General features: G+C 44.0%; 1 protein-coding gene across 1 annotated transcript in view; it reads left to right on the top strand.

Moving 5' to 3' along the window:
* Window positions 1-1795: 1795 nt before the first annotated feature.
* Window positions 1796-14079, top strand: part of LOC147881555 (pentatricopeptide repeat-containing protein At2g27610-like) — a 31404-nt gene continuing 19120 nt past the window's right edge. The window contains exon 1 of the mRNA XM_087402412.1: window positions 1796-4248. Coding sequence (XP_087258538.1) covers window positions 2018-4248 — 2231 coding nt within the window. The 5' untranslated portion in view covers window positions 1796-2017. The remainder of the gene's footprint in view (window positions 4249-14079) is intronic.

Genomic DNA, 14079 nt, shown 5'->3' with positions numbered 1-14079 from the left:
TATCAAGGTTAACTTTCACCAATTTTACCACCTCGGCTCATCAACTTTGAAGACCGGTAGAGGCCATGAGTCACGGTCTTTACCTCAGATAAAAGTGGTTCGTGACTTCGTAGCCGCAAGTACCACGATTGTGTTTACACTTGCCTGCCTATGGTGCATTCAATGCATGTGGACCGTGGACTAGATGTGGGTTGCGAGCTCATTATCGTAAAACATTTTTTAGCACTTCCTTTAAGGCAGCACCACTTTCATAAAAAAGTGTCTCACACAACCTTTTGCCACATGGATTCTTTTTATTTTTAGCTTGCCCTCATGGTAGCCTTAGCAACGCTTCAAATTTGGGAAAGCAAAAATTAGGTATTTTGTGAATTTGGGAAGTACATTTTTGCTATTGGACAATATGTTCACTCTTCTTCATTGGACTTGAATGCAGACTTTAAAGTGGTTGACTCTCTCTCTCTCTCTCTCTCTTCTTTATCTCCTCAAGTCTTCTTCTTACACACCATCTCCCCCCCCCCCCTCTCTCTCTCTCCCTCTCGCCCCTTTATCTTGTGTAGTCTTCCTCCACACCATTTCCTTTTTGTTTGCTTTTTGGCCTGCCCTCTGGGTAGCCTTAGCAACAGTTTGAGTTTTGCAAAGCTAAAAATCCTGATTATTTCTATTTGTTGGGGTGAGAATTTCCTATTGGTTGCTAGCAACTTTGGCAGTTGGTATTTATGACTTTGGTACAAAGGTGATTGGTCCAAGTATGCTCCTTGTAAGAGGCTTTAATGCATGCATTTAGTGACTTCGTCCTCTCTCTCTCTCTCTCCCCCCTTTCTCTTCTCGTTTTCTCTCTCCTTTCTTTCTCCTCTCTTTGTCTGTCTGTCTCTCTCTTCTTCTTCTTCTCTCTAGGCAAGCCCTCCCCTTGCCCCCCCCCCCCTCCTCTCTCTCTCTCTCTCTATATATATATATATATATGAAATTCATCTTGTTGACTTTTGGACCATTTGCATTTACTACTATGTACACTCTTTCCTTTTCATGCCTCCAATTTTATGCTCTCTCTTAAGCATTTCACTCACCCAGAGGCAGGCCTAATGAATGATAGATATATCATTCACCTTGTTGCTCTCTCTCTCTCTCTCTCTCTCTCTATCTCTCTCTTTGCCCCCCTTCCCTTTCCCTCCCCTCTACCCTCCCTCGTGAGTAGTAAAGTCACTCCTTCTTTGCCTCCCTCCATCCCTGACGTAGTAAAGGAAGTGCTCACGAGTACTTTCACACACTTGTTCTCTTCTTTCATCTTCTTTAATCACCTCTCTTCTCTTGTTTTTTGCTTACCATGGCATTCATATTCTTCAATTCAAACTTCAATTTCCATCTCTTTTTCTCAAACTCTTTCTTAGACATGAACTCACTCCTCCCTTATCATTGCCACCCTCACCATGGTAGTTTCCATCTTCTTCGTCTTGCTTTGGCTGTACTTGCTTCCTTAAAACCACATGTAAATCTCACGAATCACACCTTCATCACGTATGACATAATGAATTTATGATTGAAATCATCAAATGCACATATGCCTACATCTATTCGTTAGCTCCAGGCGTTTACAATTTGTACGCTCTCTCTCTCTCTCTCCCCGGGTGGATTTGCGCTGGGCTTACACGCGGAGAATTCCCGAATCTTGGAGTTCCGATAAGAATATGAGGGCGGGTTTGGTCAACAAGTAGTATTACTTCCTCTCATTCTTTGTCTTTCTCTCTAGGTTTGGAATCCTTCCGAAGAGCAGAATATGATTTTTTCGCTGCATAATTGTAGCTTTGTTCTCTTTCTCTTACATTAAAAAAATTAAATTAAAAATAAATAAATAAATAAACACACACTACAGTCATAGCTCACTCACTCAGTCACTCTCTCTCTCTCTCTCACACACACACACACACACACATTCATATGTTCCTTTGTGTGCGTCCTGCATCATGGCTTGTTACACTTGAATCAGCTATGTACCCGTCTGAAACATGCAGGACATGGAAGGATGGTTCAATTTGCGTCCGTACACAGTGTGCGGAAACTGTGCAAGGAGGGACGGCTTATTGAAGCTGTCCAATATGTTGATCTTATGGAGAAGCATGGACTTCGTGTGTCTGTAAACATACTTTTTTGCATTCTACAAGGCTGCATCAAGAGCAAAGACCTAGTAACAGGGAGAAAATTAAATCTCCTTGTTAAAAGATGTGGACTCGAATCAAGCATCTTCTTGGGAACTCACTTGATTCGCATGTTTACACTGTGCTCTAGTTTGTCGGAGGCGCATCAAGTGTTTAACAGACTTCCTGAACAGAGTGAGTTTTCATGGGCTGCAATTATTTCAGCACATGCAAAGCTTAAAGAAGAGGAGAAGGCTCTGAACTTGTACCATCAGATGTACATGTCACGCGTGAGAATGGATGGACATGTTTTTGTTGCCGTTCTTAAAGCATGCTCTAACATCTCTCGCCTAGAGCAGGGCCACGTTATTCATGCCCACATCATTGAAAGAGATTATTGTTCCAATTTGTTTGTTGGGAACACCCTTATTGACATGTATGCCAAATGTGGGAGCTTGGGAGATGCTCATTGTTTGTTTGAGAGACTAAGAGAACGGGATATGGTAACATGGAGTGCAATGATTGCAGGATATGTCCAGCATAGTCATGGTCATGAGGCTCTCAAACTTTTCCAGCTAATGCAACTGGAAAGCATAAAGCCAGACAACATCATATTTGTCAGCATTTTGAAAGCATGTTCTAGCACGGAGGCCCTGGATCAGGGCAAGCTGATTCACAGCCTTATAGCTGAAAGTGGTTTTGAGTCTCATCCATTTGTCCAGAGTGCTCTCGTTGACATGTATGCCAAATGTGGTGATATCAAGTGTGCACGCGGGGTGTTTGAAAGATCACCAAAGTCTTGTCTTGTGGTTTGGAATGCAATGATTACAGGATATGCCCATTATGGGTTTAGTCATGATGCTCTTAAACTGTTTAGCGAGATGAAAGTGAAGGGCATAGAGCCAGACATGATCACTTATCTTAGTGTTGCAAAAGCATGTTCCAGCTTAGGATCCTTAGATCAGGCGAAACGTGTCCATGCAAACATCATAGACAGTGATTATGAATCAGATGTGCTTATTGGGAACACCCTTATTGACATGTATGCAAAATGTGGGGGCCTTGAGGATGCGCGCGAAGTGTTTGACAAGGTGCTACAGCGTACTGTAGTGACTTGGAACGCTATGATTGCGGCATATAGCCTGCATGGAAATGGGCAAGAGGCTCTCCTACTCTATCAACATATGCAACAAGGGAGCATAGAGCCAGATAGTGTCACATTTGTCTGTGCCTTAAAAGCATGTATTAGTGTAGCAGCATTAAATTCGGGCAAATTCGTGCATGCAAATCTCATCAAAAGTGGTCAGGAGCTGGATACATTGATTGGGAACACGCTTATTGACATGTATGCCAAATGTGGGAGCCTTGTGGATGCACATCGAGTGTTTGATAAGCTGCCTCAAAGAGATGTAGTGACATGGAGCGTAATGATTGAGGGATTTGCCCAGAATAACAACTATATATTAGCCCTGTGCTATTTTAACTACATGCAACAAGAAGGGGTGAAGCCAAATGATGTCACTTTTGTTTGTGTTCTCTCAGTCTGCAATCGTATGGGCCTCATAGAAGAAGGTCGCAACTACTTCAAGTTAATGACAGAGACATATAGCATTACTCCGACAGTTGACCACTATAATTGCATGGTTGAACTTCTTGGCCATGCAGGACACTTTGAGCAAGCAGAAGTCTTACTTCACACGATGCCATTCAAAACAAATCTTATAGGATGGACGTCTTTGCTCAATCACTGTAATCTACAAAGCAATGTGGAAGCTGGAACACATTGTTTTGAACAATTTATTACAATAGAGTCTATGACAGCTTCAGGGTACACGATTATGTCAAATATGTATGCTAATGCTGGCATGGGTAGGGATGTGGATCGAGTACAGGAGTTGAGAAAATGTGCAGGTGTCTGGAAGAAGCCAGGAAAGGCATTTTTAGAGGTCCATAACGTTGTGCATGATTTTGTTGTGGGAGACAAGAGCCACCCACAAAGTGATGATATTCATGCAAAGCTGGACAAGCTAAGCCTGCAAACAAAGTGGGAAGGATACGTGCCATGTTTGGACCCAGTCCAGCTCTTCATGACAGATACGGACAAGGCAGAATCTGTTTTGTGAGAATTGGCTGTAGCTCTTTTGCTAACGGAGCTTTCTGGGGCATAGGGGTGCAAGGTTAAAATGTGAAACAGCGTGTTACAATGGATTCTGCAAAATCTTCAGGGCTCAAGGTTTGTTGTGGAGCCAAAATCCACTCATAAGTCAACTTCCAATATGCACGCAAAATGAAGCTGGAAGAATATGTGCCATGTTGAGACTCCATCAACTTCCAATATGCACGCAGACAAGTCAAAGCTTTTATGGTGAGAGATTGGTTGTGGGGTTTTTTCAACAAGCATATCCTGAGCATAGATTATTTAAACAATATACGAGTTTGAATCCCTCCATACTCTCTCTAAATTGTTGTTAGCATAATGACTTTGCTGTCTGTTCTTGTAATTGGGATAGTCGGCCGGTTAAGCAGGTTGTTTGCTTCTTCATATCCATTTGAGGCTTTGTGAAGTGGTCAGAAATTCTACAACAAGGTAGCATTTCTGTTGGGATAGGTGGGTCAACTCCCCACTGTGAGCTGCCAACAGAGGAGTATACGGGGGAGTGACACCTACTTAGGTTATGGGAAAGAGATCACTGCCATATGAGCAGAATGTGGCCAGCACATGAGGCCAACACATGGGCAGATGACAGGATTATCTGTCTTGGATCAGTATGTAGTCCCTGAGCAGGGTTGAACAGGTCCACGTGGACTGCCATGAGGCACGTCCAAAATTGGGGCTGCTCATGTGTCCTGCATGCGTGCATATGGGCTGAGACAACAGGTCACAATTATGTCCGTCAGATGGGACAGAAACGAGCAGGGGAGACGTCTGACCTGGGAGAACAGAGGTTGATGCAGGGTGGAGAGCTGAGGGACAAGTTCAGACTAAATAGGTTTGATCTCCTAGCTATCCATTGTAGAACCCAGATTCGGGAGAGAGGGTCCCTTGCTTGGATGGGCAGGCAGGAGAGATTCATCAAGAGAATTCTACTGGCCAGGACAAAAAAGCTGAGTACCGGTCCCCATATTCTTTCTTCAATGTGAGATGGCAGAGGCTCTCAACAGGAAATCTTCAAGAAGAGACGAAAGTCTGGAAGGTAAGATGCAATAGGATATGGGAGAGGAATATCCCGGAAAAACAACCGTGTCTCCTCTGGTTGATCCTTCACAAAGCATCCTGGAAAAACAATTGGGAAAAAAATATGGGACGGGTTGTATGCCAAATGTGTAACAGAGTTCTGGAGGACATAACACATCTGTTTTTAAACTGCAGATTTTCTAAGTCTGTTTGGCAAAGGGTATGTCATTAGGAAGAGTCAATTTCACAATAATATTGTTGGGAAATGCCCCACCGAGGTTCAAAGGTAACTGGATTGAACTCAGGAGTTATGCATTGTAGTTCATATGGCTGCAAAGAAATGCTATGGTTTATAACAAAACCTTCCTAGATGCAATGCAACTCACCACACAATGTTTGCTGTCAACAGGAAAGGGAGCAGATCATTAAGGAGTGCGACGAACACCTACAGAAGATCACAGTCGGACTTTAAGAACGACGTGGCTCTTGCCAAAGAGAGCACAGCATCGCTACCAAGGACGTGTGGAAACAACTTTGTGGTATGTCAGATGCTTTTCAGAAGAAGATATGATACTTGCTGTGTCTTGGTCTATTTTTATGCTACATATCATAGATGATTGGAGGCTGTTCTACAGGATGTATCTATAATATATTAACGAGACTAAGAAGTCAGGACCATGGAAAGAACATGGGCCCTTTGATTTCATTTGATCATTGTAAACTGTTGGATGCAAATAAGTTATATGTGTCCATCCGCTATTAGTAGCGGCAATTGTGGTCTCGGCTTGCGCCTGTATTTTGCATAGTCGTAACGGATCACACGGATGCGATTGAACTTGGGTAAGTTCCTATGGATGCTGGAGGCTTGTAACTTTGCTAATCAGCAGGTTTTGCTTGAAAGAATTCCCTATGCATTTGCTTTGTTCAATATGTATGCGGTCTTAAGAGGTACGATAGATCATACTCCTCTCATTGTGAATTCAGAGTGAACAGCTCTGTATTTTCACATATCCGGAACCTCTGTGTCTATATTATGCAAATAGCTAAGCATATTCAGAACCCAGCATCGATGGTTGCACATGTTGCACATTGGGCTTAGCCTGCAGTTGAATTACTGGCTTCCAAGCTTGCTATAAAAGCCTTCGCACTGTTGTGTACCTCTATGATGCATGAGAAACACGTGAGAATTTGTTAGATCTCTTGCCTACGTGTGCATATCCCTTGTTAAAAGCTTTCAGAATTCAACTTCCAATAAATGCGTTGATTGGAATTTAGATTGCTCTGTTTCCACACCAAACTCGAGAGAGAAGAAGAAGAAGAAGAAGAATATATTATCGTCCTCTGAAGACCAAAAAATCGGTCTATGGGACCTGAGCAATACAAAATCCTCGTACACAAAGACTCCTCCCTTGGAGGGGAGGGTATTAAGAGAAACTACCTTTATGTCTTAGGTGAGTTCCTTATAGACAAACGTTCCTAAAGCTGGGGGTGACCCGCTATGTAGCATATCAGCCAGTCTGTTATGTCCCTCGAGAAGAGAGCTAAATGCTTTCCGGATGTGAGTGTAGTAAGGGCATATCATTACCATGTGTTCTTCAGTTTCTGCCATTCCCTGGTCACCTAATTGGCATATTCTGCTCTCTTTTGGCATATCTTTCCATCCTCCTATTTCAATCTGCAGCTGGTGTGATTGGGTGCGAAGTGAGGCCAAAGCTCTTCGCTTATGTATTGCCATAGGTGTGCAAATGTACTTCTGCGTGGCTGTTTCTCTTCCTGTATAAGTAACCCAATATTCGGGGTTAATAAATGTACGGTAGTACTCAAACTTATCTCTGTTTTCAGCTGTTTGCCATTTCCTGTGTAGTTGTCATGTGCACGGATCGGTATTTGACGTGTACTAGTTACACAGAACTAGCTCAGGTTAGCCTGGGGAGGCTTAGAGCTAGGCAGGCTTGATTCTCGGGTTGAGTGGCAAGGGTATGAACTATTTATAGGTCTTCGCTATTTTTGGCGCCGGGGCCCGAGTCTATAAAAGAGGCCCAGGGGGTTCAGTTCTCAGTGTGCAGTTGGGAGCAAGTCTCGTTCCCAGGTGCTAGGTCTGATCCTGGATTGTGTCGCGGACGCGCGCCTGCATCTTAGCGTAGCCCAAGGCCCAGTGGCAGATCCAGGGCTTCACAGCGCCACCTGGTGGTATGGGACACCAGGCTGGTTGGGATCTGATTGGGAGTTCGTGCCAGTAGCTCAGCTCGTGGCTCGGGGGGACATCTTCTGATTCGGGATCACATCCCGTAGATGTCACGGTTGGGTGGTGAGCAGCCTGCTCAGTTCTGATGTTGTGTGTGGTTATTTTGCAGATCAGGGGTTTCAGGAGTGCTGGGATGTGTCAGTTGGACCTACCAACTGACACATCCCAGCACTCCTGAAACCCCTGATCTGCAAAATAACCACACACAACATCAGAACTTAGGTCCAACTGACACATCCCAGCACTCCTGAAACCCCTGATCTGCAAAATAACCACACACAACATCAGAACTGAGCAGGCTGCTCACCACCCAACCGTGACATCTACGGGATGTGATCCCGAATCAGAAGATGTCCCCCCGAGCCACGAGCTGAGCTACTGGCACGAACTCCCAATCAGATCCCAACCAGCCTGGTGTCCCATACCACCAGGTGGCGCTGTGAAGCCCTGGATCTGCCACTGGGCCTTGGGCTACGCTAAGATGCAGGCGCGCGTCCGCGACACAATCCAGGATCAGACCTAGCACCTGGGAACGAGACTTGCTCCCAACTGCACACTGAGAACTGAACCCCCTGGGCCTCTTTTATAGACTCGGGCCCCGGCGCCAAAAATAGCGAAGACCTATAAATAGTTCATACCCTTGCCACTCAACCCGAGAATCAAGCCTGCCTAGCTCTAAGCCTCCCCAGGCTAACCTGAGCTAGTTCTGTGTAACTAGTACACGTCAAATACCGATCCGTGCACATGACAGTAGTGCATTCAGCAGGTCATGATGAAAGGCATCCTCATCTACCTCCTCTGGAGAGTGGTCCAAGTACCTCTCTACCTCCCATTTTTGGAACCATTTTTTAAAATCTAGTGCCCATCCAGATGCCAAAATCTTACCCTTATTCGTCTTTTGGGACTTTTGACTTTCTACCCATGCCCTCTTTGGCAGCCTTTCATTATTCATGCGCTTGACCTTTGTGATGTCTCTGAGTACTCTCTTCAAGGCATGCAACTCTATGGGTATGCATCCTGTCTCTAGGAGTAGGAGAGAGTAGGGTGTGGTAGCCTTGATGCCAAGGTGTCTTCTAATGAAAGATTTCTGCATTTTTTCTACATCATTCCATTTTGATGATGGTATACTCCCCCCCCACACCTCTACCCCATAGAGCACTGTTTGTACCACATATGCCCCAAAAATCATGTTTCGTACTTGCCACCTTCTTGTGTTGGTATTGCTGCAGTCATTTTCAAATTGATAATACTTTCCCCATCCTGCATCAATTCTCTGTTGCACACAGTTGCTTCATTTGTTATTGGCTGGAATTTCAATGCCTAAGTATTTGAATGAGTGTACTGTATCAACAAGTTGACCCATATATGAGATTGAAGGGGGATTACTTGGCTGTATAGTCTTGACTATCATGAGTTTAGTTTTGGAAACATTCACAGCCAGCCCACTTTCCGAACAGAACATGCTGAGGATATCCATCATTTGTGCATCTTACCCTCACTATTAGTAAACAACCACATCATCCGCATAAAGAAGCAAGTGAATCTCAAAATCTGCTAGGTAGAGGCTGGACAACCCTCTTTTACCTGCTTCTGTGTGCATCAGTTCCTCAAGTCTATCAATGCATAAACCAAACAAGGTGGGTGAGAGTGGGCATCCTTGTTTGACCCCCATATTGCTATAAAATTCTTGTGACATCCCATCCTTACATTTTAATTGACATTTTACTTTCTCATAAAGTCTAAAGACAGCAAACCTTATTTCCTGAGGCACTTCTATGCATTCCATTCTCTCCCATAGCACATCCCTAGGCACCGTATCGAATGCCTTCTTAAAATCAATGAAGCAACAAAAGAGTGCCTTCCCCTATTAACGTTAATCCATTGCCAATGAGTCCAAGCATGGCTTACGAACCAGCAAAACAAAATGATGGAAGAGTTGTGGTGGTGGTGATTAAACATGGAAGTTCTCCTTATAGTGAAACGACAATGAGATTTGGTGCATGGACACTTGGAAAATGGATCCCAAATCCTAGCCGGTTGAATTCCATCATCATCGCACATTGAATGTACGTACATTTTTATCCATAAGTTCAATTTCTGGGTTTAAAGCTCCAAGGTTTCTCCTTCTCCTACGAATTCGTTTGTGGACTACGTCAAAGCGTAAGAAATTCATCACTCTCGTGTTGCAACAAGATGTAAGGAGCCCTAGAGAAATTAGGACTATAAAGCCTAATTTCTCTAGGGCTCCTTACATCCATAAGATCCAAATTCGCAAAACCGGCAATTCCTAGCGGCGTTATCTCAATAAAGTAAAAAGATAAAGTTATTTGTCAACAGTGAATGGAATTGCAGAAACCTGTGAGATTTTAGAGCTTTATTGTATGCATATTTTAGTTGTTCCAAAATCAGAGCATAATTATTTAAGTAGTCTATGGTTGGACACAGCATATGACTCCAGATCAGCATTGCAAAGTTCGTGATTTTGTATTTCTTTCTACATTAGGATTCAATATGCAATGTCTTTCAAGTTTCTACATTAAGAGTTACTACTCTCTTCAAAATCAACCTAACCTTATATGCAATTTCAAAGAGATAATGCCAAGAGGAGTCTTTTGGCTGTGCACATGGAGTAACTCCATTAAAATGACTGTTGAGCATTACATTCCGCTCACTTTTCATGATGTTCAATTGTTTGATTTTCTCTTTGCCTAAAGTTGTTACTTCATTTGTTTTGTAGCCCGTGGCTTGCCACAGGTTGCACACTAGTGCATGTTATGAGACTACTGCCCCCCGTTGGAAATAGGAGGATAGAGTCTCTCACACCTCTCACTCCAATTGCAGCTCATACAACACTCAGTAAACTGTATAGATGATCACATGCATACACAAAACCTTTCTCAAGAGAGATAGAGACCAAAACTCAGATATGTATTCTTCCACAGGATGTGGGATGACAAAGCTCAGGGCTGAGCACAAAAGACAGCAAGGGTTGCTGTTACAAAAGAGCTGAGCACTCTCCTCTCCTACCACGCTGCCTGGATGCAAGGCCTTCAGTGTAGGTTGTGATGATGAGTGAGGGGGAGTTGGGGGGCTTTATATAGGAGAAAAGTGGCCGACCAGGGGGTCGGTTCCCTGCTCCATGAGCCGACTGGTAGGGCCCCCCTAACCGACCTGATCTGGTCGGTTATATGGGGCTGCAGATGGTCGACCATACCTGACTGGTCTGGCCTATAAATAGGCCCCTTTGTGGGCCTTGTGGGCTGCTGCTGCTGCCAGGCCCAAATACTGCCCAAAATGCTCTTCACGCGCCCTTGTTTTGCTGGCGCACTTTTCCACGCACGGTTGCTGCTTCTTGTCGCCTCAGATCCTATGCAAATCTTCCTCAAGAAAGCCAGGTATGACACCCTCCATCCCCATATTGTCTTTTGCCCCCTTGTCCCCTTGAATTGGGGGCTCACAGGTGGGGACAGTGACATTCTAACAACCCCGCCCCCCTCCCATCCACCCTCTTTCCTTTTAAAAAAAGGATGAGGAGTTGGCAGCAGATCAGGCAGCATCCTGAGGTCTTCTTCATGCACGAGTTGAGCAGCACTCAAGCTGTCCATCTGGTGGTGGTTATAAGGTCGTCCTTTGTACTAATTGGTTTTGGTTCTATTTGAAAACTATATTTCTACATGCTTTTGTTGTCTATTTGGCTGTCTATATCTTCAGATTTGTGCGTGGTTTCGATTCTTTTTTTTTTTCAAGAAAATTACTTCATTAAGTATGAATGAAAACTGCGAGAGCAAGCTCAAATGCGGGAGTACATCATGCAATGCATGAGGAAAAAACAGCTCAAAGTGAGCTAATAAAGAACCAAGGCGGAGGCTGAAAATGCCATCTCAACCCTGAAGAAGAAAGGAGATCCCCTCCAAACTCTGAAAAAAGTAACTTTCTTGGCAGTGGCTGCTCTGGAGGATCCCTGCATGCTCGCCCAAATGGCCATCAGAGTGTGTACCGTGCCGGCCATAGTCTGGGAAGGGTGAACTTGGATACCTTCCATCGCCTCTGGCTGCAAAAATCTGAAAACTATCCCAATGTGGCGCTCTGTTGAGCTGAAACATCTGGTCATTTCTAGCTGTATAGCGAAAGAAGGGAAAGCTCTTCTCTCGGTGCCCCTCATCAATCCATTCCCACTCCCCTGGGTCCCACTGCAAGAACCTAATAGGGGAACCACCATACAGCCAGAGTCTCCAAGACCCTAGCGCAAGGAGAATAGGATCAAGGTCAAGATACCAGTGTGGATCCCTGTCCCGCAATCCTGACAGGCTGAAATACAACCTCCAAGAGAATATCATCAGAAGATCTGATAAGTTGCCTCCTGACTGAACATCAAAGACAAGGATATCCTCATTCTACTACCTTATGCTTGCCTCCAACCGCCTCTCCTCAGCTCGACCACCCTAAACTCCTTCTCATTCCATGGTGTACGACCGACTGGCCACTTACCTCCTGAGATCATGAATAGAGCTGGGATGGAAGACGTAGGGGATGGCACACTGTTCGACTTTCGCCAGTCCACTATTCAACTCGAACATGCATTATCAACGCTCTTGGGATGGTAGCAGACTTTGGGGAGCTGGACCTTAACCAGGTAAGGGCTCTCACGAGATTCTTTTTGGCTTTGGACCCTCATAGCTACTTTGGAGATATGCGACGTGATAACACTAGTTCGAGATGGTTCAAGACATAAGGACCTGTATCTTTTTGCATAGTAGCCTTGGATCTTGGCTTGGCTTCTATTATATGGCTACCCTCTCATCGCCAGTCCATTATATTTATGAAATTTATATGGTTACCCTCTCATCGCCAGTCCATTATATTTATGAATTTTATATGCTCTGGAACTGGGTGCGCCTGTAGAGTAGGCGGTGATTCACGATTTTCGTGGAGACTACCTTCTACTTGGCTTCACGTTGAACTACAATCCTTCTACTTGACTGCCTTCACATTGAAGGGAATCCGGATACTCTTTACGCCCTAGCTTAAGGCTGTGAGGAGCCTTCACTTGAATGAAATCAAGAGACCACGGTGGTTCTCTTTGGCTACGCGACTATTATACGCCGGTAGGACTATTGCGAAACCCGTAGAACTCTAATAATACAACCATAAACGGCTGACTCTGTAGGAGATATGCTTTTATGACCCACTATGCAGATGGCGCGTAGTTTGTAGTCCACTACTTACGTGATGCCATTACTTGTCGAACTCCCTGTATCTACGCTTGTAAACCTTCGATTTTTTTGCTGTGCCTACGATGGTTTGTTCTATGCGTATGGAAGCTCTACCGGCTTGCCATTTTTCACTGTCTACAACACACCAGCTAGTAAGCAGATCCATAGGACTGCCCATATATTGGCCTCTATATTGACATTCCAGCTCGTGTTGGCATTCCTTATCAGACCCACAATGCTCGAATCTACTGGTTTTGGAGAATTTCTTATCAGAGAGTCCATAGATTCACGCAGTCTGTGCTATCCAGTGCGCAGATTCACGAAAGATATAGTAGGAAGCTCATCAAGCTCGAGGACCACTTCTATCCAATCGGCACAGCTGTAGAGGTCATGCCTCTCTGGCTATACGTATCATTACCTCTTTGGCTAAATCCCTGGAAGTTCTGTAGCGATTGAGATCTCTCTAGTTGAGCTCGTGATAAAATGTGTTTGCTGAATGAGCCAGGAACAAAAATGCATATAGAATGGCCAGGAGCAGTACTATGTATAAAATCGCTTTATATTTCTTGGTCATTCAACAGAAGCGAGATATTCGGCCTATGGAGGGAGCTTTACCATGGATTAGAACGAGCTCATAAGAGAGTGCTCTCATCGTGATGATTGGAAAGGTTAGCAAGAGCTACTAGCAACGTTATAGTATATCACCATCATCTCATCCTTCGAGCAACACTTTCATCTAGTGGATCGTTGAGGTATATAGGAACATAGCTTCATGTCATGCCACAAGGAAGAAGGGTTGCCCAAGCCAGCATACTTTGAGATACTACACCATCATTTGTTCGACTCTCCAACCCATATTTCTGATGCCTATCGGGTTGATATACTATTTCGACTATATTCAACACACTTCTAACATATAGGAGCTACGACTTGTTATATATTGAGCTCCAATAGAGGACAATACAGATATATATGTCACACTATGTTCTAGTGGTAACCTTTAAGGTAATTTACAATTGAGATTTTATTAATAAGTTTAAGAATGCTAGGCTTGATTATTTGGGATTTTATGTGATTCTATTGGAATGTTTTACATTCCATGGATTCAAGAGAGCGGGCTTCACATTTGGCATTTTCACAAAACTTTACCTGGGTGGAAGATCTTGTCCTTCAATTTTGACCTTCTCAAGGACCTTATCGCACTATGATGTATGCATGAATCTAATTGTGATATTGATAATTAGAAAATGCCAACAATAGATCAAGGAAAGGTATAAGTATACCAAGGTTGCTTATTGGGATATTGCTTGGGCCAAT

Source organism: Dipteris shenzhenensis, chromosome 31 (assembly GCF_047967505.1).
Source record: "Dipteris shenzhenensis isolate YYH24624 ecotype China chromosome 31, Dip_SZ_1.0, whole genome shotgun sequence".
In the NCBI taxonomy this organism is placed as follows: domain Eukaryota; kingdom Viridiplantae; phylum Streptophyta; class Polypodiopsida; order Gleicheniales; family Dipteridaceae; genus Dipteris; species Dipteris shenzhenensis.
Note: the sequence above shows the minus strand (reverse complement) of the source record. Positions and strands in the feature narration are given on the sequence as shown.